Here is a 22,710-nt window from a genome sequence, read left to right as displayed (position 1 = left end):
CTGCTTTCCAGCTGGGTGGTGGTGGCACAAGCCTTTAATCCCAGCACTCTGGAGGCAGAGCCAGGTGGATCTCTGTGAGTTCGAGGCCAGCCTGGTCTACAGAGCGAGATCCAGGATAGGCACCAAAACTACACAGAGAAACCCTGTCTTGGAAAGGAAAAAAAGACCGCTTTCCTGTGGTTTGGGATTGAGGTTGTTGATAGAGCCTAATGCTCTGGGTTTTGTTTCAGCACCTAGTGGGTGGAGGGTGGGGTAGGATAACCTTCTTAAGTTTTAAGAAATAGGAAGCATTTGATACAAAGAAAGTTTTATTGTTTTGGTACAAGTCTTGATGAGAAAGTGGAGTTAGTATATGAAAGAATTTTTTTCTTTGAAAGAAATTAAAATTTCTTCTAATTTAAGGTAGTGGTGGTCCTACATATTTATTGCTTAGGGCCTTGTGCTTGCCAGCACTGGTGCTGTGTTAACCAGGGCAAGGCCGAATGACAGCGGATGTAAGTCAGCCATCAGAGGAGGTCCCACCCAGTGGGCAAGAGTAGAAGGAGGAAACAGAACAACCAGGGGACGGTCGAGAGGACCCTGCTGGAGGCCAGATGGCCAGAGTGTCGCCAGTTGCATTGTGCTGGTCTTTCTCGATGCCTTGGTATGCTCTGTCTGGCAGAGGAGGTCACTTACTTGAGTGTTCTATGTCCTCAGTGTCTAGTTTAGCAAAGTTCTGACCCTTTCAAAGTCTGGTGTTCTAGTCCTGAGTCAGAAGGCCCAGTAAGACATTGTGTCATTTCTTTAAATCATAGTCTTGTAAATCTTATCGTTTGAAATATAATACTGCTCAATGGATGTTTTTCCTATAATACCTACTCATTCATGATATTTGAAAGTTGTCTCTGAAGATACTTGTTTTTTTAATTTTTAATGTCTGAAAATTTGCTTGGATTCCCTGATTTAAACTTGAAAGGTTTAGAAAAAGAGAGTATAACAACAATTATTTTAGAGATTTTCACTGTTGCTTTTTTTCTTGAATGATTTAAGGTTGTCTGCTTTTGTAGAGCTAATATTTTGCTTTCTTTTCTGAATAGGAATTCAGAAGTTGGTGTTAGCAGGACGAATGGGAGAAGCCATTGAAACAACACAACAGTTATACCCAAGTTTACTTGAAAGAAATCCCAATCTCCTTTTCACACTGAAGTGAGTTTTAATAAAATGTTACTTTATGCCTTACACATCTTAAGTGGTCAAAATTAACTTCATGATTTGTGGTTTTGCTTTGTTTCGGATATTTCCATATATTTTTATAATGTAGCACGTTTAAATGATATTTTCAAAAACGTAGAGCTGAGGATGTTCAGGTCAGTGGCAGAGCAGGTGCTTAGTTAGCACTTGTGAACAAATGCAGAGAATGCTTTGTGTTAAGATCTCTACGCACACAGTAATTTGTTTGCTTCTGTCACTCATTCTCTCCCTTGAAATGTGAGTGTCTTAACTTAGAAGGCAGTACTCTGCCGTTTCTTCTGAAAGGTACCTGAATGACTCAGTGGATATATTGAAAAGTTATAGTAAAATATACATAAAAATTACTATTTTGCCCATTTTTACGTGTATTCTTTTTGTTCGTTCGTTCGTTCGTTCGTTTTTTGAGACAAGGTTTCTCTGAGCAGCTTTGCACCTTTCCTGGAACTTGCTTGGAATTCTGCCTGGCTCTGCCTCCCCAGTGCTGGGATTAAAGGCGTGTGCCACCACCGCCCAGCTTATATGTATTCTTATATGTTTAAGTACACTTAGGTTTTTGTGCCTCCTGCCCATTAAACACTAGCTTGTTTGCTTGCCCAGAGCCCTCATTATTGGGTGTTTTGTGACCTGCTTAGTTATTTAGCATATCCTAAGGTTCCGTCTGTGTTGTAGCATGTGCCAGAATGTGTCTTTAATTTTGAAGGCTCTCGATCCCAGTGTGCAGATGCACTGCATGTTGTCTGTTCTTCTGTCTGCTGATGGGTGCTGGGGTTGCTTCTGTCTCTGCCATTGTGAATAACTCTGCTGTGCACAGAAGTGTATGAGTATCTGCTTAAGCCCTAGCTATCAATTCTTGGATTGTATGCCCCAAAGTGACATTGCTGCCTCATGACTGTGCTTAACATTTGAGGCCCTCCTGTACTTGGTGCATCCTTTGATTTCCTTCTACACAGAAGAATGGTTCCAATCTTTACATATCATCATCAACACTTGCTTTCTGCTTTTTAGCTCATAGACATCCTGATTTGGCATTAAAAAGTTTTTAATGAATCTTTGTTGTTTAGGAAAGATGAATGTGTGGGGTGTGGGGGTACATGCCTTTAATCCAGCACTCATAAGACAGAGGCAGGTGGATCTCTGAGACTTCAAGGCCAGTCTGGTCTACACATAACAAGTTTCAGGCCAGCCAGGGCTACAAAGTGAGCCCTGTATCAGAAAGAAAGAAATTTGGATGTTACTGAGCTTAGGAATTCAATCTTCCAAGCAAAAGAAAGTCTTTATAAGTCAAATGTCAATTATTTTGCCTCACAGTAAAAGCCAACTGAGGCCCATTTTGTCTAAGAGGTTGGTAATGCAGCCTGGGGTAAGGAAGGGGCCGGGAGAAGGTTATGCTTTGTACCTCTCCAGGTACACGTGTATCTAAAATCCCTGTTTTACATAATTCACTTGATATGATACCAAGAAAAATACTAATTTTAAGTTTGAAAATGAGGTCTTTTTAATTTTATAGCTATCTACAGATTGGATGATTATGCCTAGGTAAACTTTCTTTTTTCTTTCAGAGTACGTCAATTTATAGAAATGGTGAATGGTACAGATAGTGAAGTGCGGTGTTTGGGAGGCCGAAGTCCAAAATCTCAAGACAGTTACCCCGTCAGTCCTCGGCCTTTTAGTAGTCCAAGCATGAGTCCCAGCCACGGAATGAGTATCCACAGTTTAGCACCCGGCAAAAGCAGTAGTGCACATTTTTCTGGTGAGACACAATCTTTATGTCATTTTGAGTCCTAAAACAATTTTTCATCTAGACATTGCTGTCCCTTTTTTTTCAGTTGTATATGTGATGTACAGTCTCATGTTTACGTAAGAAAAAAAAAACAGATTCATATGATATTAGCACCAAGAAGTATCATAGGAACTGAGATTATTAGTAGATCTTCATAAATAAATGTCATCATTCAAAACGAGCTGCCACTAAACCCATTGACAATTATGAGAAAATAATCATATTTAATAAAGTGGGGATTTAAAATGACCTGGCTATGCTGTCCCACCAGTTATCAAGCCTCTCTGGCGGCTTTTCTCTCTTGACTCATTCCTGGCTTTTTGGTTTTTTTGCCAAGTTTATTTCCTTTCCTGGTCCTCTTTCGGCTCCTTACTACTCACACTCCGGCTCTTGGCGTCCTCATTCCAACTCTCTCTGTTGGCTTTCTTGCCGTTACTTCTGCAGACCTTTTTCTAACCCTCTTGCCTGTCTCTTTAATTCTGTTTCCCAACAGGAGCTCTTAGCTCTGTGTATTTCACTTTATTTCTGTTGTTTAATTCTTCATTATTTAGTCCTTGTGTTAGTGGATTAAACAAGTAGTATTTCCCCAGGTACTGATTTAGAGATGTTAAAAAGCACCAACACGTTTCACAAAGCCTGACCTCTTTAAATGCATTTTTAATCCTTATTATAAACTAAGTACAATAATAATAATTTAATGTAATAAGCTAAATACACACAGAGCCTGCAAATCCTGAACTACAAGAGTGGTTTGTATAGCCACACACACGTTTATTCAAGTATACATTTCCACAATGAAAGTACTTAAAGTTATGTCAATAAATCACCACCCCAATGCTTGTCCTGTCATTCTTGCTACTGAAAACATTTATTAACCCAAAAGTTTTGATTCAAAAGGCTCCTCAGCACAGAAGTCCTAACATAAAACTTAGTTTCTTTACAAAAACAAAAAAACACTGTTCTTTTGAAAGGACTATTAAAACAAAGGATCTATTAAGACAGATAAAATTTTCTTACTAAAACTTGGTTCCTTAAAAGAAACAAACTAGTCATTATCTTTAATAACCTCTCAGGCCAGTGTTATTTAAAACTTTCAGCTACATAGAACATGAGCCTCAACTTTGATAAAGTGAAAAGGACATTTAGATTTCACATATTATGCACCTACTGTACGTAGCTTATAATGCAGAAATCTACCTAAAGCATAAACCTGACTTTACCCTTTACATCTGGAACTGCATGATTTACAATACTTTAACTTGGGCTTAGTCATTAAAACTCAGGAAGCAGTTCAAATATGGCCAGATAGGGCAGGCTGCTAAAGGCTAAGGTTAGAAATCTAAAACTGAAGACCTTTTTGATTGCATCTATCAGGATATTACTGTAGAAAACATGCTGTCCAGATTTGTAGCCTAGGAGGTATAGGCTATCCCACATTGCCTAGATAGGCTGGACCATCTAGGTTTTTGTAAGAATGCTCAATGTTAGCACTACAATTAAATCATTAACCCAGTTCTCATAATTTGTCCTTGTTACAAACACTGTAGGGCCCTCACAAATTATTGTGGGGATTAAATAAGATCTGTAATTAAACTCGGAGAAAATAATGATTTACAATGAAGTCTTAATACACTATCAAGCTTAAAAAAGAAACTATTTAAATACCCCATTGGCTTTCCTACATTTTAGAAGTATAAGATTTAAAAGTATTATTTACAACCTAATCAAATTGTTGTTTGTTTCTATGTGGTATCTTTTTCTGCTTTCTTCTCAGGTTTTGAAAGTTGTAGCAATGGTGTAATATCAAATAAAGCACATCAATCATATTGCCATAGTAAACACCAGTTATCCAGTTTGAATGTACCAGAGCTAAACAGTATCAATGTGTCAAGGTCACAGCAAGTTAATAACTTCACCAGGTAATAAAGTGATTTCCATAACTTAGAAACGGCCAGGGCATAGATGCCATCTTCACTGATAATGTTTGAAGAGCTTGTGTGATCCACACTGGGGCCTGCAGCTCTGAGCTCCCAGAAAGTAAAAGGGTAGAGACTATTTCCTATAGGTTTTTAACTTCCTTGTGTGCAGAGCTCTTCTTAGCTCTTCCTTTTCCTACTATGTCCTTCTCCAGGAGGGTTTAAGGGCAGGTGTTGGGTTGTATGCACTGTCCTCTTGCCAAGTGCAGTGCAGTAAAGTGCAGATGCTCACAGGAGAATCTGCCATTAGCAAGACAGGAACATTGAGGACCTGTTTGGTACCAAACATGCCGCTGGCTATGATGTCTGACTTCTAGGATTAGAAAGAGAGATCCTAATGTGTATACTGTGGGCCTTGACACACTCAGATTTAACATTCATGCATTCTTAAAATCCATGCAGTGTAATCACTTGAATACAAGCATCCAAGAGAAATTTATGTGTATTCAGCCTGCCCAGTGATGTAGCATTTGAACCGGGTTCATACTGATTTGGATCTGCAACTAGAACCAGAAACATTGCATTTTCAAGCAGTGTTCTAAATTTCTTAGTGAAGGAGAACCAGCTGTTCACAAGGAATCTTACAGCAAATTTGATTCTGCAGAAAGGAGTCGTTTTAAAAATTAAATTGGAAAATTTGGAGATTGACTGAAATTTCTGGGTTATCTTATCCCATGACAGAAATCTTAAAAGGTAATAGTACAGGATATGGGGGGTTGGGCACAGAAGCCTGAGAACAGTAGGAAAAAGAACTGCTGGAGGAGGATGGGGACTCATTCACAGTGAAGTTGACCTATTAGAAAATAAAATAAACAAATTCTGATTAGAAAATGTAAATGTTAATTAGAACTTTATAATAGATATTTTCATTGTTGACAGAGGGTTCTGCTTTTGTTTGGAGGTAAGATTGCTGTTGATCTGTGGCACTTTATCTTAGATGCTATCCTCTTGACAGGAAGTTGCACAGTCAACCTGTTCTTGCTTAGCTGTAGGGTTGATGATGCAGCATCCTTCTTTGCAGGAGAGAAGGAAAAGACAACAAACTTAGCAACTGCTGTTTAAACTGCTAACCAGCAAGAAGCATTTGTACTTGGGTAATGACTATTCTGTACCAATGTTGTGAAGTCAGTAAAGATGGAATTGACTGTTTAAACCATTTTACAGATGTATAGCTGATTATCAGAAAGGAAATGCTATTTTTTAAGGTCACCAATTAGGTAGTACGTTGCAGAGGTGAAAGTTCTTACCGGGATTTCTGACTTAGGGACTTGTGCTTTTCCCTACCACTGTCTGAATGTTCTACCCTCTCATTCCTTCCTGTTCTGGCCTTAAGACCCAAGTCCAGGTGTTAACCTCTGGTAGGTGACCTAGGTGTTTCCTCATTGTCCTTGCTTTGTACTGCCACACCACATGTTCCTTAGGATTAACATTCTGCATAGCACTGATGAAGACCACTCTGGGATACATGAACTAACTGAGCACAGGCCGTTTACTCTTGGAGAGCGGTATAATATCCTTAGTGTCCCAACACTGAAAGGCCTCAAGGCTTTTCAAAATATGTGTGAGTTGATACATAAATAAACGAATGCCTCCAGTACTAAATCGGATTGTTCAAAATCTTTAAAAGCTTATATAATTAAAACTGTGACAGTGAGGATTTTAAAGTTTAAATCTTGTTTATTTTCTTATTAGATTTCTCTGATAAACAGACTTTTTCATATTGAATCAGTCTGTTCTATAGTCCTGAATCCCTTGCCTCATCTCCCAGGTCTGTCTTTACCTTATAGACTGTTGCACAGGAAGCAGGGGTGGGTGTGGGTGTGTAATGTGTGTGCACACACCTCTAGTCACATACTCACAGCTCTTAACTAGTGGGTTATCTGTACTAGGGTTTAGATTTTTTGTTGTTGGGTTTTGTTTTGTTGTTTTCTTGCAATGACAATGTTTCCCTTTTATGGTGAGAAAAGCCCCTTTCTTGAGATTTCTCAGTCTCACCAGTCACCACTGCTGGGTTAAGTGTTGTTTCACTCTTCTTCCCAGGGGCCGTCTGCAGACTGGAGTGTTGATCATCTCCTTAGGCCTGGGGAAGCTGAGAGGGCGGGTGCGGAGCACAAAGGTGTTGACACAGTGCAGGATGAGCAAGCAGGAGAACCTGTCCAGAAACCATCTGGCTGCTGTTGAAAAATAAAACTTTGTTGAGCTGGGCATGGTAGTGCACACCTGAGATTTCAGCTACTTAGAAGGTGGAGGCAGGGGGATTGCAAGTTCAAGGCCTGGGCCACGTAGATCCCATTAAAATAAAGATCAAAGTGAAGATTTGATAGTCCCTTAGAGTCACTGGCCAACAAGATAATCTGGAGAGTAGTAGTGCTGTTTAGATCTTATAAGCTGGAAGCTGATAAGCCACAGTAGTTTGGATTTGTTTTGTTTTTTTATTAGTTACTTTTGAGAGCATATTTTTAAATAGCGAGGACAGAGACTAAAATAAAGTGTCAGTAATGTAGATATGGAAAAGTCCAGAGATTTGTAAAAAGTCTAGAAGTAAATATATATAAGGACAGGGAAGCAGTGTACTGGGTTCTCTGAGCCAGGTTTATCGGTTTGGAGAGCAAAGCTTCTCCATTAAATACTGGAAATGACTCTTGGGGGCAGTGGAGATGGTTGTCTCAGGAAGACTCAGGAACAGGAAGAAAATACAGATCTGAGTTTGAAAAATAAGAATAATGCCAAAGCATGATTTTTCCATATTATGGAAAGTCATAAGAATCACTACACTCTTGCACATGTGCCTCTGTGCCTTCATCTCTTGGAGTTGAGGTTTGTTAAAGATCAGTTATGTGTGTGCTTTGATACATCTGAGATTTAACTCATTTACCTCCTTTGCAGATTGCTATCATCTTATGAAAATAAGCTTTTTATAGGCTACATAGTTGTGTAGTAACTCATCTTAAGCTAATTTCTAAAATTAGGTTTGTTTTTTCATTTTCAGTAATGACGTAGACATGGAAACAGATCACTACTCCAATGGAGTTGGAGAAACTTCATCCAATGGTTTCCTAAATGGTAGCTCTAAACATGACCACGAAATGGAAGATTGTGACACCGAAATGGGTCTGCAGCGATATTTCTTACATTAAAAAAAAAAAAAAATGGTGGCTACAAGCTTATGTTTTTACTTGGACTGATTTACAGCTAAGCATAAGCCAGATTTCAAAGATGAAACATCTCACTTAAGACTCTTTATGAGCCTGGGTTGTTGGAGAGAGCAGGCACCTTTGGGCTCCTGAGGGGAGGTGCCAGCCTTCCTGGCTCAGCTCTGGTGATATCCTGTGCACTTCACTACCTCAGGGGGTGAAGGCTGGGGATAGAAAACATTTTTACACTCATTTCCAGTGTAATCAATAAGTCCAAATGGGTAGAAATTAGGTTGTAAATTTCAGTTAAATTGAATCTCTTAAATCCATTAAATGCAAGCATATGACATGCATAGTGCTGTTTCTAGGTATGACTTCTCCCATTTAAAACAGCACCTTAAGGATGCATTTGAATGCTTCCCTTTACTTTATTGTTGATAATGTCTATAGAGTTAGATGGTCAGCAGACATCCTTATCAAACAATGAGAATGATTGAAGCTTATAAATTATTTGTGGAATTCGCTTCAGTATTAGACTTCTTTCTACTTTGAGACTGAAAGATAATCACTGAAGTTGCCTAAGGGACAGCCTAATTAGTCTTTCCTGCTGATGTGAGACCCTCTGTATCTAGAGACACTGAAACACACTGGTAGGGGCAAGAGTTCTAGAGCCAGATTTACCTGGACTTGAAAGCTGCAACTGCCATTTACTAACTGTGTGGCCTCAGACAGAATACTTAACTGCTCTGTGCCTCAGCTTTCTCATCTGTAAAATGGATAAAAATGAATCTTCTAGGTCATTGTGAAGAGCAGATGAGTTCATCTGTGAAAAACTAATTATATCAAGTACTTTGTAAACATTAGCCATTCTTTATCATATGAATGCTGTTCATAGTGATTTTTATGCATAGTGTTGTCAATTACTAAAGTATTAATTAACAATATATAATAGAAAATACTTCTAAAGGTAACATTTTCCTTAATATAGTATAGTTAGTTTTTCATTAGTAAGATACAATATCAACATTTTATTTTATCTGTTTCCTTTTTTTTCTGTTAAAACCTGAGAGAGAATCACTGTTTCATATTCTCATTTCCTCCCCCCCACCCCCATGTTGTTTCATATCGTTTTAGGGAGTAGTTCCACTTAATTTTCTATGCAAACACTGAAAGATCCTTGCCTTTTGGCTGCACTGAATGTTGGATCCCAGTCTCTTGAGACAGATAAAGTGTAGCTTTGAGTTACAAAGTTCCATATAAAACAATTTTGAATCTCTATAGCAGCCAGGCATGGTGGTACATACCCTGTAATCCCAGCCCTTGGGAAGCCAAGGCCAGCCTGGCAAGACCTTGTCTCACGAATATACATATATCTGTTTAGATGAACTCCTAAAAAGTAGACACTAAAGAATATATAAAATATTATATAAAAAATTGTATTCTCACTTTTTCTCATTGTTTCCCATTCAATAAGTAGTGAAATGGCCGTTTGTTTTGTTTATAGAAGTTGACTCCAGTCAATTAAGACGCCAGCTGTGTGGAGGAAGTCAGGCTGCCATAGAAAGAATGATCCACTTTGGCCGAGAGCTACAAGCCATGAGTGAGCAGCTGAGGAGAGAATGTGGCAAGAACACGGCAAATAAAAAAATGCTGAAGGTAAGAATGTCACTTGCTTCCTGTGGGGCATTCTACAGGCCAGGTATATCTGACAGACCTTTTTGGGAAGCAGGGAATTTTGAAGGACTGTCCTACCTTGTCTTGGCAAAGTTTGGCAGTTGCTTTTTTTGCATCTTGCTGGTCCATTTTCTTTGCCCAGATGGCCAGCTTTTGCCATAAGGAAAGCAAACTCCATATGGTATTTCTTCGATGCCCATTATCTTATCTGAAGTAAATTGGTGCTGCCAGGAGCAGATATGTCTCACTGGTCTTAGTTTATAAAACATTTTAAATGTCATGTTCTGTAGTTCTTTGAAGTGTTTGAAGACCATCTATCTATCTAAATATATCTGTTTAACCTTGAAAACATAACTAATATGACTACAAATTTGATTATTATAGATGACTAACTACTAACCTGTATTTTTAATTATACATTACCCTTTTTAAGTTAGTTACATAAGCACAATACCCTAGAGTAGAAACATACATATAATATAGCAAAAATAACTTTAAATTTGTATTAATAAACTGAAATCCCATACCAATGTAAAATATTTAAAACTAGTTAGTAGTTGGCTTTTTTAGTTAAAAGTATATTCAGTAATCTATTTTTTTTACCCTGTTATTTATATATCCCCCTTTTTCTTTTCAGAACAAGATCCCTGAATCTAATTTCCTTTGTTCAGTTTTTTTCCTGACCACTACCAATAACAACTTGTAACCAACCCTCCTAAATAGTGAAAAACATCCATAATCTATTGAATGACCAAAACCCACCCATATCCTATCTCTAGACTACTTCCTGTTGTCTGTGGGTGCTGGTGTCTTTTGGGGAAACTTGAGAAAATCAGGATAATTGTTAGGTTTGGCTAGAGTAGTTTGTGCAGCTGGACCATCTTAGCCAACAGCCTTGAAGCTGTCTGACTGGATCTGCCTTTACTGAGTATCTGTATTGTTTTTAAACACATGAAACGAATCTTAAACTGTTATATTAGTTGCCAGCCTGGGTCAGCTTAGCGCATGGCATTAGCAGCTGTCTCCTCCCCCATTTGTTCCCTGAGAGCTTAGCTTCATGGTAGAGATATTAGTGGGAGCCATGTTAGTGCCCCAGCTCTGGGAAGTGGGTCCACACTGCCACCAAATAGCATGCTGCCTGCTGCTCATAAACCCCAAGTTTTTGTTAGCAGGGCCTCCTAAAAGAGCTGCACTTTCTAGCAGCTAGCACTGAGCCAAGGAAGCCACCTCTTAAAGGAGCTGTACCTCTGTTTGTTGTTAGTATTGAGCCCACCCAAGAAAAAGCAGTTATCAGAAAGTCACATTTGGCTGTTTGTGTGTGTGTGTGTGTGTGTGTGTGTGTGTGTGTGTGTGTGTGTGTTTGTGTTTTAAGCTTTGTTAGGTCTTATGTGGAAATTCCTGCCCCACATTGGAATGCCACTCATGGTCCAGTCGCCTTCTGATGACTTCACTTTTACATAGGGACCAAGTCTTTATTTATTTATTTATTTTTTTGAGACAGTATTTCTCTGAGTTACAGCCCTGGCTGTCCTGGAACTCAGACCAGGCTGGCTTTTAACTTACAAAGATCCACCTACTTCTGCCTCCCAAGTGCTGGGATTAAAGAGATACGCCACCATGCTCAGCTTTTCTTTTTTTTTTTCTTCTTTTTTTTTAAAAAAAGATTTATTGATTGATTGATTGGTTGGTTGATTGATTGATTGTGATTGATTGATTGTGTTTGCAGTGTTCTGTCTGCATGTATGTCTGCAGGCCAGAAGAGGGCACCAGATCTTATTATGGATGGTTGTGAGTCACCATGTGGTTGCTGGGAATTGAACTCAGGACCTCTGGAAGAGCAGTCAGTGCTTTTAACTACAGAGCCATCTCTCCAGCCCCATGCCCAGCTTTCCAGAGTTATTGTTTTTGTTAGGGTGGGGGACCAAATTTTACACTCATGAACTTTTGGGGAATATTTCACATTCAAACCATATCATATGTTTTTCCTTGAGACTTATAAAGGCGCTAAGATATAGTTTTATTAAACATTGAGCAATGTCCTGGAAATCTTGGGAATTTATACCTGGAATTTCCCCTTAGAACCTTGCCCATTTGTGAATCAAAAGTCTTGATGGCATTAGGCAGCTCTGAGCTAGAAGAATGTTCTAGATCACAAATAACAGTCTTAAGTGCCAGCTGTTCTGCAGAGCAGTGCCCTGTCCCCTGTGACATACTATGAAATTGTAGTGTGCTACTGAAACCATAAACTTGAAGTGTATTTTTTAGTAAACATTATTCCAGAGTTGGAGCAAATTAAATGGATTTTATGGGGATCAGTGAAGGAGTAGATTGTCTTTCATGTCCAGAATGGTTAAAATACATTTTGAAGTCTCTTCTGGATATGTCCATGATGGATGATAAGAGGGATAAAATTTCAGCAATAAGATACCCACAGTTTTGTCTATCAGTTGAAAATGGAGTGCTTTGTTAAGCTGTAGATTGCATTTAATTGTATTGATTTTTGAGTATTTAAAGTTAAATTGTTAAAGATGAACATCACACAACAAAATTACAGAGACCCATAGACTATAATACAGCTCAATAAATGTCCATATAGTTAGAACAGCCATTCTGAAGCTGTGGGGCTTCACATTGTGTTTAACCTTTTTCACTATCAAATATGTTTTATGTACTTATCTATCACTAGAAACAAAGAATCTGTGAAAGAAGTAGAACTAGAAAAAGTTCATAAATTCTATTACCTGCATTCCACCCATAATCCTATTTGATTCTGGTCCCTTGATAAGGCAGAGTACCAAGAACAGGAGCCCATGACAGAGAAAAGCAAAGAAAAAGGAAGAAACAGGGGGGGAAAAAAATATATATATATATCTCCTTCAAGACCTGGTCCCAGTGACCTACTTTCTGTAGCAAGGTCCCATCTCCCAAAGTTTCCAGGGCTTCCAAAAACAGCACCACCTGCTGAGACAAACCATTGAACTTACAAGCCTATAGGAAACATTTTATATTCCAATACAGCATAGCATAGAAAGCAAAAGGAGATGTAATTGGTGACCCTTGTGACTAAAGATTGGATATTACAGGAAAAGGCAAATGATTATTGGTGTGTGTTCTGGACTTGAACTAAGAATTTAGTGATCAGCGACTTGTAATATTACCTGATACCATAGCCTTGGCCAGCACTATGGCTTTATGCCAAGGGTATGGTAAATACCTGCTTGCTAGTACATATCTACTTGCTTGGTAGCCTCAATTAAAGGCATCACACTTTACATTTCAGTAACTAAGGTAGGAAGAAGTGTAGTCACCATACCAAATCATCTGCTGTGTAATATAACATTTGTGTTTCTAGTGGTAACCCTCAGCAGTCAAGAGAAAGAGACTTCAATTACTATTTTCTACTAGATATAAAAGAATTGGAAACAGACATTCATATATCAGGAAAATGGCTGTCCACATTTGCCTTAGAAGATATTCAAATGGTCAGATACATCTTTACTATCTCTTCCATTTTAAGTATGTCTCTTATGAGTACATTTGTAATACATAGTACCAATATGCATTGTTTTTCAGACCTGCTTGGTCAGGAGTGTTAAGAAAGTTAACATTTAAGCTCTTTATTGAGTCTTTAGTTATCTAAATAGTACTTCTTTGCTAGATGCTGAAGGCTGCTTTAGGAAAATGGTTCTTAAAATGTTTCTGATACTTCAGTCCTTTAAAAATTGTTGATGGAGGCTGAAAATTTAGCTCAATAGCAAGTGCTTACCTGTACTGCAAGAGGCTCTGGGTTTTACCTGAGCACTGTGCACCCCCACACACACCAAGAAAAGTTTATAAGGGGTTTTTTTTGTTGTTGTTTCTTGGCTCTTTTTGGGGGACCCACCACCCAGCTCCCAAATAAATCACATACAGAGAGAATTATACTTAATTATAAACACCCAGCCTTTAGCTTGGCTTTTTTCTTGCCAGCTTTCCTTAACTTAAAATTTATCCCACCTACCTTTCGCCTCTGGACTTTTCCCGTTCTCTTCTGTAATCTTACTCTTATTCCCTGGCTTGCTGTATAGCTGGGTGGCTGGCCCCTGGAGTCCTCTTCTTCCTCTAGCTCTAGCTAACTTTCTCCTCCCAGATTTCTCCCTCTGTATATTCTCTCTGCCTACCAGCCACACCCATCCTTTCTCCTGCCTTACTATTGGCTGTTCAGTTCTTTATTAGACTATCAGGTGTTTTAGACAGGCATAGTAACACAGCCTCACAGAGTTAAAAAAAAAAAAATACAACATAGGCCGGGCGGTGGTGGCACACACCTTTAATCCCAGCACTCAGGAGGCAGAGCCAGGCGGATCTCTGAGTTCGAGGCCAGCCCGGACTACCAAGTGAGTTCCAGGAAAAGGCACAAAGCTACACAGAGAAACCCTGTCTCGAACCCCCCCCCCTAAAAAAAATAATCAAAAGTAACACACCTTAAAATAATATTCTACATCATTTCCCCCTTTTTTGTCTAAAAATGAAAAGGTTTTAAGTTAAATATAGTAAGACTATACAATAACAATTATCAAGTGAGGATTACATTCATAATATTATGTCCATTTATAAGTTAGCATATTCAGAGAAAATAATGCGTTATCTATCCTTAGTGAATGCAAAATTTTACACCTAGCTTACTTTCTATCATAACTAAGGAAACTGCAACTATAACTCTCTAGTCTTCAACTCCACCAAAGACCCAGAAAGATATAATATTATCTAACAAACAGAGACATTTGGCTGCCTGGACAGTCACCCAAAGTTCCTCTGCAACACTGGGACATCTGTCTACAACCTACAGGCCCAGAATATCTGGCAGACTTTTCAGTGAAGCAGGAAATTTGAAGGATTATTTTGTCTTGTATTGGCAATCAGTCACTTTCTTCTAGTCCTGCAGAATGTCTGGCAGATCCTTCTGTAAAGCAAGAATTTTGAAGGACTGTCCTGCCTTGTTTTGGCAAAGTTCAACAGTCTTTTTCCTAAGTGTCCTACATGTCCAGTCTGCACAGCACATTGTCAGCCGTCAAAGGCAAGAACAGTTTTTTTGCCCAGTGGCTAACCTTGCCATAATGAAAGCAAATTCCATAAGAAGTTTCTTTAATGCCAATCATCTTCACTGAAGTAAATTGGTGCTGCCAGGAACAGATGTGTCTCATTGTAATGAAAAACCTTAAGTTAACAAAACATTTTAAATGCCATATTCTGTAGGTCTTTGAAAGGTTTGAAAACCATTTATCTATCTAAAATATATCTCTATATAATCTGGAAAGCATACCTAACATATCTACAAACTTGATTATTATAAATGGGTAACCACTAACCCGTGTTTCCTGATTATCCTACAGAGTTTAAAATAATACCTCTCAAAAACTAGAACTTCACCCCACATTTCCAAATGAACTGCATAGGCTCAAAACTACAAACAAAAATAGAAACTTACATACAATATGTTGTAACAAAAATAACTTTAAATTTTTATCAATATACGAAAATCCTTTAAACAAGAGTAGAAACGTATATACAGTGCAACAAAAATAACTTTAAATTTTTATCAATATAATATTCCCCTAAATGATAACAAACGTCCATAACACACTAAATAACCAACAGCCACCCACACCCCCCAATTTTTGGGAAAGTGGGCATAATTTTCTCCATACTTATTCCTACTGTCTGTGGATGAAGTATCTTTAGGGTCCTAGAGAGAAAATTTCAGATAATGGCCAAGTCATGGGAAGACCAGCAGTAACCTTTGCTGGTAGATACCACCTGTCAAGGTTCAAGAGGTCTTGCCTGATCTAACCTGATCCATATTAACCTTGAAGGAATCTAGCCTCTGGTCTCCTGTGGGAACAAAACTCCAAAGCATTTTTTATTTCCATTTGACAAATATATTTTTTGACTTTTTAAAAGTTAAGGCATTCCTAAAGTATATAGGCTGATTTATTTCAACAGTCCTTTCAATTCCAAGTTTCTTTGCAGCTATCCTTTGCTTTTTAACAATCAAAAAAATCAAAATCAACACAATAACATACAGGATACAGACTACCTATGTATTTCCCATCTCACGTGGCTTTTTCCTTTTACTCTCTCTTTAAAGACTTTATTTTGTAAACTATTCTTTTTTTTTTTTTCTCTAACTATGCCCTTTTCCTTTTCTTAAGCCTACATACATTGTTAAACACACTGTAACCTGTTTAGAGGTTTTTCTGTCAGAACCTCTTTTACTATGTGTTTTTAGCCTTTTTGACTGCATGAACAAACTTTAAATGGCTAAGTGGTGTAAAACTCTGCCCCTGGCTTTTGTGGCTGGCTCTGCCCATTTCTTGGGTTGCAGAAAGTCAAGCTGGAAGCTCATGAGCTTCGTCAACCTGCATAGAGCTCTAAAATACTGATGCTTGTGCTGTGGCAGGCACTTTTACTTAGTCTTTTTGTTCCTACTTAATATACTGGTTGCTCAAGGGCTTACCAGCAGGCAAAAACTCTTAAAGGAGCTGTGTCTTTTTTTTTTTTTTTTTTTTAACTCCTACATGGAAATTTGGGTCCATGTTGGATATCAGGGTTTTTTGTATGGGTTACATCTGTTGCTGTCTATGGTATTAGAAGTTAAAACTAAATTTCCATAAATCTATTGATTTATTTTTTAAAAAATGCCCTCACTTAAATGAGAAATATTTTTATTTTTTTCAGGACTCTAATGTTTAATAGATGAACTGGATTCCCAGACCTAGTCTGCATTGAATCCATGAAATCGGACATTGATGTATGTGGGAAATGGGCTATGAAAGTGAAAAGGGCAAGGAAAACCTCAGTGATACTATGAACAATTTCGAGCTTGACACCCCCTTGGAAAGGGCATAGACACCATGTGTCCTTGGACCACACTATTGAAAATGTCTCATTAGGTGATGTTTGGGAATATGAAATGTGCTCAAGAATTCTTGGGCTTTTTTTATACTCAAGTCATCTGACTGTGTATGCTGTCAAAACTCTGTGCTCATTGAGCTGGATGAAGGAATGTGATTTTACTACTTTTGAGTTATACTCCATCTTACTGTGTTGTGTCTTTTGGTTCTCACTTAAACATGAAGCTCATTATGTGACCATATCTCACAAGTATTTCCTGATGACACAATTACACACACACACACACACACACACACACACACAGAGAGAGAGAGAGAGAGAGAGAGAGAGAGAGAGAGAGAGAGAGAGAGAGAGAGAGATTATCATCTTCATCTAAAAATAATGATTGGCTTTGATTTTGCACTTCTGACTCGTAAGCAGCTGTGTCTTTCAGAACTGCCTCTCTCACCTTTCCCAAACTTACCTTGCTTCTGATAACGATCAATGACTTAACTAATTTACGAGAGATCAAGAGAGTCTGAGGAAAATGGAAATGGAGTTGAGGTTTTGAAATTATTTCTCTTTATTCTTTGAGATTGCATATGGTTATGGGTTTTTCTTTGGTGTTTGAGGATTTTCAGAACCTTTTAGTTCACACATGTAATTATGTATCACTTAATGAAGAGGATATGTCTTAAATACATTCGACAGTTTTGTTCTTTTGCAAACATCATTGTATGCTTAACATAGACCTAGATGGTGTAGTCTACTGCACGGCTAGCTATACGGGGTGTATGTGGCTAGCAGTGCTTTATACTTTGTTTATACTTCCTCAAACACATGAGTAATACTGGCATAATAAGAGTGATGTCCACAGGCAATAGAAATGACCCAGCTCCATTATAATCCTAAGGGATCACCTTGTATGTGCAGACTGTCAGTGGCCTAGACTCTTTATGCACAACAGTGTCCCACAAAGAGACTGTTTTGAAGTTAAAGATAAAATTGCACTGTATTTCATCCTAAGGACAGTGTTCTTTTTCCCTTCATGTGCACCACTCTAAAGTAAAAGGTTAGGGAGCTCTTGCAGCTGTGGACAGCCCAAAACATCTCTGGACCTTTGTCCTTCCATGTTTCCACTCTTCCTTTCCACTTTTCTTGTCATCTTTGTTCTTTGTTCCTTCTGGTAGCTCCCAGGGAAGCCACCTGGATTGGTTGGCCTGGCAGCCATTTCTTGATGCCAGCAGTGTCACTCAGATGAGCAGTCGTGGCCTGGGGTGGGGTGGGCGTGGGGGTGCAGTACAGCGACTGATGAGAAATAGAGCCAGCTAAGATCACACTGTCCAGAAACTGTTCTGGCTCCTGTGTCAAAATTGAGATGTTTGAAACTGCATTTCCTGAAGTTATTTCCATTGAAGAAGTCTTTTTCTTTAAAATGAAGCATAACTTGTAGTGGCACCATGATTTCAGCTATCTGTCTTACCGCCCATGTGCACATATTTCACCTAATTAGTAATTATAAGACCCCTTTGTCTTAAAACAGGGTCCCACGGTATGGCCCCCATTGGTCTCTTAACTTTGAAAACTTTTCCCTCAGCCTCCCAAGTGTGAGCTGCCTTATGTGACTTAGGAGGTTTTTTGTTTCGTTTTGTTTTCTCTTATTTCTCCCAGTTTCTGCACTTTATTTATGGATACTTTGAAGAGGTTATGTGACTTGCTAGTTTGTTTTTATGTCAAGGTGTTTTGTGACACCTTTATATACATGCATCTTTCTTTAAAGATTTTCCACTGAGATATTTTTTTTTAAGAAATTACTGAGAAAGGCTGAGGGAACCTTGATTCATGCTGCCTGTTGCAAGATTGCATTCCAGAAACTAGGGCCTTCATCCTGTCTTAGGGTTAACACTTGGTACAATTTTAGAATTGGTTATTAGCACAGCATTGCAGGGTAAAAACATTCATACTGCTTTCCTAATTTTATTTGTGTTCTTTAACTTTGAACTTTCTAGGTGTTTATGCTTGGGAATTTAATGCTAGTTTTCTTGCTTAGAGCTTTACTCTGCTTCTAAGCCTATGACTTTCAATCTGTGGGTTGCGACCCCTTTGGTGGTTGTATATTAGGTATCCTATATTACAATTCATAACAGCAAAATTATAGTTATGAAGCAGCAACAAATATAATTTTATGGTTGGGGGTCACCACAAGTTGAGCGAACTGTATTAAGGGTTGCAGCATTAGGAAGGTTGAGAAGCACTGAGATGTATTTTGTGGTGTTGCCTCCCTTATGGAAAACATGTTTTCATCATATGGTTTTTGGAGTATTTTAGGATCTAGCTCCTCCTTAGTCATTCATTTTTCTTTCTTAGCCTCAGTTTACATGCTTCTATTAGGTCAATAGAAATATGCTAAAAGCAGTGATTAGGTTCTGGTCGTTGCAGTGTGTCCTGCCTTGCAGCTGTGCTCACCAAAGTAAAAGGAAAATTTAACACTCCCGTGTAGATTCAAAGGGAACCTCTATCTTATGGTACTGTGACAGTCTCACTGTGCCTCAGTTTGCACCTGTAGGACAGGCATACCAGCCTCAGGTGAAAGCACTTGAGGTGATCCATGAGTGCCTGAAATGTTGTCTTATAGAGAAGTGGCCAACAAGAATTTATTACAGCTAAATAAATTTCTGAGGTTTTGTCTTTAAATCTAAAGGGAGTTGAGATTTTGAGGCTTCAAAACCTGCCATTTTGGTGGTGTCAGGCTGTAGATCCATGAATAGCTTTATACTTGGCTCTGTGTACTAGTCACTCATTGGACATATTCTTGGTGTATCTTATAAAATGTACCTATATGTTGGGAATGATACCTTATTAGATGGCTATGGTTTGCAGGGTAACCTAGTGTTGATGAGAGCAAAGTCTTTAGAAATAATAAGACTAATAGAAAGTTAGTTCTGTGAGATATGGACTGTTCTTTGAACAGTAAGCTGGATCCAGGGTGGGGTGTGGGGTAGGGAATAGAACTACTAGCTCTGTTAGACACAAAAGCATAGTCAGTGCCATAAGAAGCAGTTACTGTTATCAAGCAAGTACATAGAGGCTTTCTTATACCCAACACCTATGAGTAGTTACTGGTAACTCTAAATTGTTTATTATAAAACTTCTCTGTTTCTGTAACTTTCATTATGATTGGGGCAATTTAAACTGAATGAAATGAAATATTCAGCAATATAAGCCAGTGGGTGAGTCATATGTGTACTTAGTGGTATATGTATTCCATTTTGTAGCCTCAGACTAACTTCAGATTGTTTCATGGGTTACATGGATGACATGAGCCTAAGTACATCTGAACAGGAAGTACCCTTCTCCCCCTACACACCTGCTTTAGTAAACATTTGGTAATTTTAGATAAAAGGAATAGAGTCTGCTTGAGCAACTAAATGTAGAAGTTCAGAAATTGTAGCACACACCATTTTTAGAGTGCTATGTATATTTCCCACCTTCGTGAGTTTAAAGCCTCTGTGCCCCCCTTCATATGTCTATTGGCAATGGAGTCTCTTGTCCATTTATACACACACATACACACACACACACACACACACACACACACACACACACACACACACAGAATATTACTCTGGGTCAGGCTATTGACTTGGCATACAAATACAGAAGCACTAGAATTATCCTAGTTACAATTCCTGTGAAGAGACACTATGACCAAGGCAATTCTTAAAGAATTTAAATTGACTTGCTCACAGTTTTAGAGGGTTAGTTCATGATCATCATGGCAAGAAGCAGACAGGTTCGGTGCTGGAGCAGTAGCTGAGAGCTTTACATCCTGATCCACAGGCAGCAGCAGAGACTGGTCTGGTCCTTGATGTATGCTTTTGAAACCTCAAGGTCCACTCCCAATGACAACCTCCTCCAACAAGGCACACCTAATCCTTCCCTAACAGTTTCCCTAACTGAGTACCAATTATTTAAACATAGGAGCCTCTGGGGACAGTTCTCATTCAAACCACCACAGGACTAACTTGATTAGTTCTCACACAGTTCTATGTAATTACTTCTCTTTGTAATCACCCAAAATCACATGATGAAACTGGCATTTTAAGACAGTTTTATTGTAGGGGCCAGAGCTAGCAAGTCGTACAGCTTAGACTTGAAGCAAGTGTCTGAAACTATCACATCCCGTTGTAAGAGTGAAAAGAAAGCTGTGTGCCAATTGTTTTAAAGTTGTAAAAGAAGTTGCGGTGTAGTTGGAAATAACATACTGAATGTCTACAGGATCCATCTTGGCTTTATTTTTTCCACTACTAAACTTGAGAGGATATTCAATGAGATATGTCCAGTTCGCACATTTGTTTAGAAATTAAGGAAGGCCTTATTCATTAATGTCAATTTTATATCAGTGATCACATGTGATAAAGCACCTAGATGTTTGGTCTCTCCCTCTTCTTCATCAGTATGAGCCCATTCCTTTGGACTTAGTTTTAATTTCCCCATTTGGCTTGTGTTGCAGAAGTGGAGAGGGAGTGGCAGAAGTGAACAGAAGTGACTGTTGACAGGAAAACCAGTTACACTCTGTTATATAGTCTGCTTTCTGAAACATAAACCATGTGTTTAAAGGTTATAGTTCACCTAGTGTTTTAAAACTGTACCTTAACCTTTCAACCTGGAACCACTATGAACAACACATCAGCTGAACTATCTGAACTGACATTGTTTTCAACAGGACGCATTCAGTTTACTAGCATATTCAGATCCTTGGAACAGTCCAGTTGGAAATCAACTTGATCCAATTCAGAGAGAACCTGTGTGCTCAGCTCTTAACAGTGCAATATTAGGTAAGTAACTAAAACAAGACTAGACTTCAGCTACATTTCTCTGAACATTTGAAAGGATATTGTCCTAACATTTGTTTCAGTAAAACAGGAACATATTAATCTTAAAATACAGAAAATTTCCTCCATACCAGATTACATGGATTCTGATGGAGTAAAAATGGTAAGATACTGAAGTTTGAAAATATATAAGTACTTAATGAGTCTTCTCATTTAGAATACGGTAGTTGGGTGATCTTTGTGTTTAAGTGAAAAACCCTACCATAGAGGCACCCTGTAGCCCATAGCCCTCACTTTGAGACTAGGAATAACGGGCAGGTTTTTTTTTAATTCTTTGATCTACTGGGCCTAAACTTCTTCTTCGTTATCATCATTGAGGTGAGTTGTGGAAGATGTAGGAAGTGTGAGATCTTGACTGGCCCAGGTGAGAAAGGTGGCTTTATATTGACAATATAGGAAGATATAGAACCTCCCTATGTCAGTAGCTATGTTTAATGGGCTGATCAAAACTTGGTTTGACTGCTGGGGAAGGAATTTGGGCATGTTTAGAAAGAATTTTGATAGTTGCTCCACAGGAAAGGGAGGCTAGAAGGGAGTACTTGACTAGAATACTCAGGAGTCAAAGCTGGCACCACTCTGATACTGCATTCTGCTCCTTTTGACTCAGGTATTTAAAAAAGGAATGAGGGTTGCCTGAGCTCCCCACATCATAGGTTCTGTCTTAAGATATAAGCAGTACCAACCCCTGGACTCAAACATTTGCATTCAGATTAACCACTTACTTAGGTGGAAAGGCTTTGTCAATATGTATGGGAAATGGGGAACTAGGACCTATTATTCTGTTAGTTTTAGTTTCTATTCCTATCCATATGTCACGCAGTTGTGGCAATACTGAACAGATATTTTATGCAAATTCTGTAGTTGCACTCCTATGTAAATGTTACTGGGTTGATCTGCACATAAAGCTTAATTTCTGAGCTGTTTTCTTCAAAGGTAATTTAGATAAGGGTTATTTTACATCTAACTTCAGACTTAACTTATCCAATAAAATGAGACTTCAGTCCAGTTTAGAAGTTTGTACTGTTGTTATTCGGCCTGGTGAAGTTTAAAAGATTTGTAGTATGTGTTTCAAACAGCTTGGAATTGCACTGTCACACAAGTAATTTGGACATTGGTGCTTGTATTGAAGGCTAAATTTCATGGCAAGA

At 38.5% G+C, this 22,710-nt stretch overlaps 1 protein-coding gene across 1 annotated transcript in view; it reads left to right on the top strand.

Annotated features, from left to right (window-relative positions):
• The window catches only part of Ranbp9 (RAN binding protein 9), an 85,647-nt gene that overhangs the window by 60,167 nt on the left and 2,770 nt on the right, over positions 1-22,710 (top strand). Inside the window, exons 8-13 of the mRNA XM_036186960.1 lie at positions 1,077-1,185; positions 2,790-2,980; positions 4,785-4,929; positions 7,976-8,097; positions 9,625-9,776; positions 21,394-21,505. Coding sequence (XP_036042853.1) covers positions 1,077-1,185; positions 2,790-2,980; positions 4,785-4,929; positions 7,976-8,097; positions 9,625-9,776; positions 21,394-21,505 — 831 coding nt within the window. The remainder of the gene's footprint in view (positions 1-1,076; positions 1,186-2,789; positions 2,981-4,784; positions 4,930-7,975; positions 8,098-9,624; positions 9,777-21,393; positions 21,506-22,710) is intronic.

Source organism: Onychomys torridus, chromosome 5 (assembly GCF_903995425.1).
Source record: "Onychomys torridus chromosome 5, mOncTor1.1, whole genome shotgun sequence".
Classification (NCBI taxonomy): Eukaryota; Metazoa; Chordata; class Mammalia; order Rodentia; family Cricetidae; genus Onychomys; species Onychomys torridus.
The sequence above is the reverse complement of the archived record's forward strand: the minus strand, read 5'-3'. Positions and strand labels throughout refer to the sequence as shown.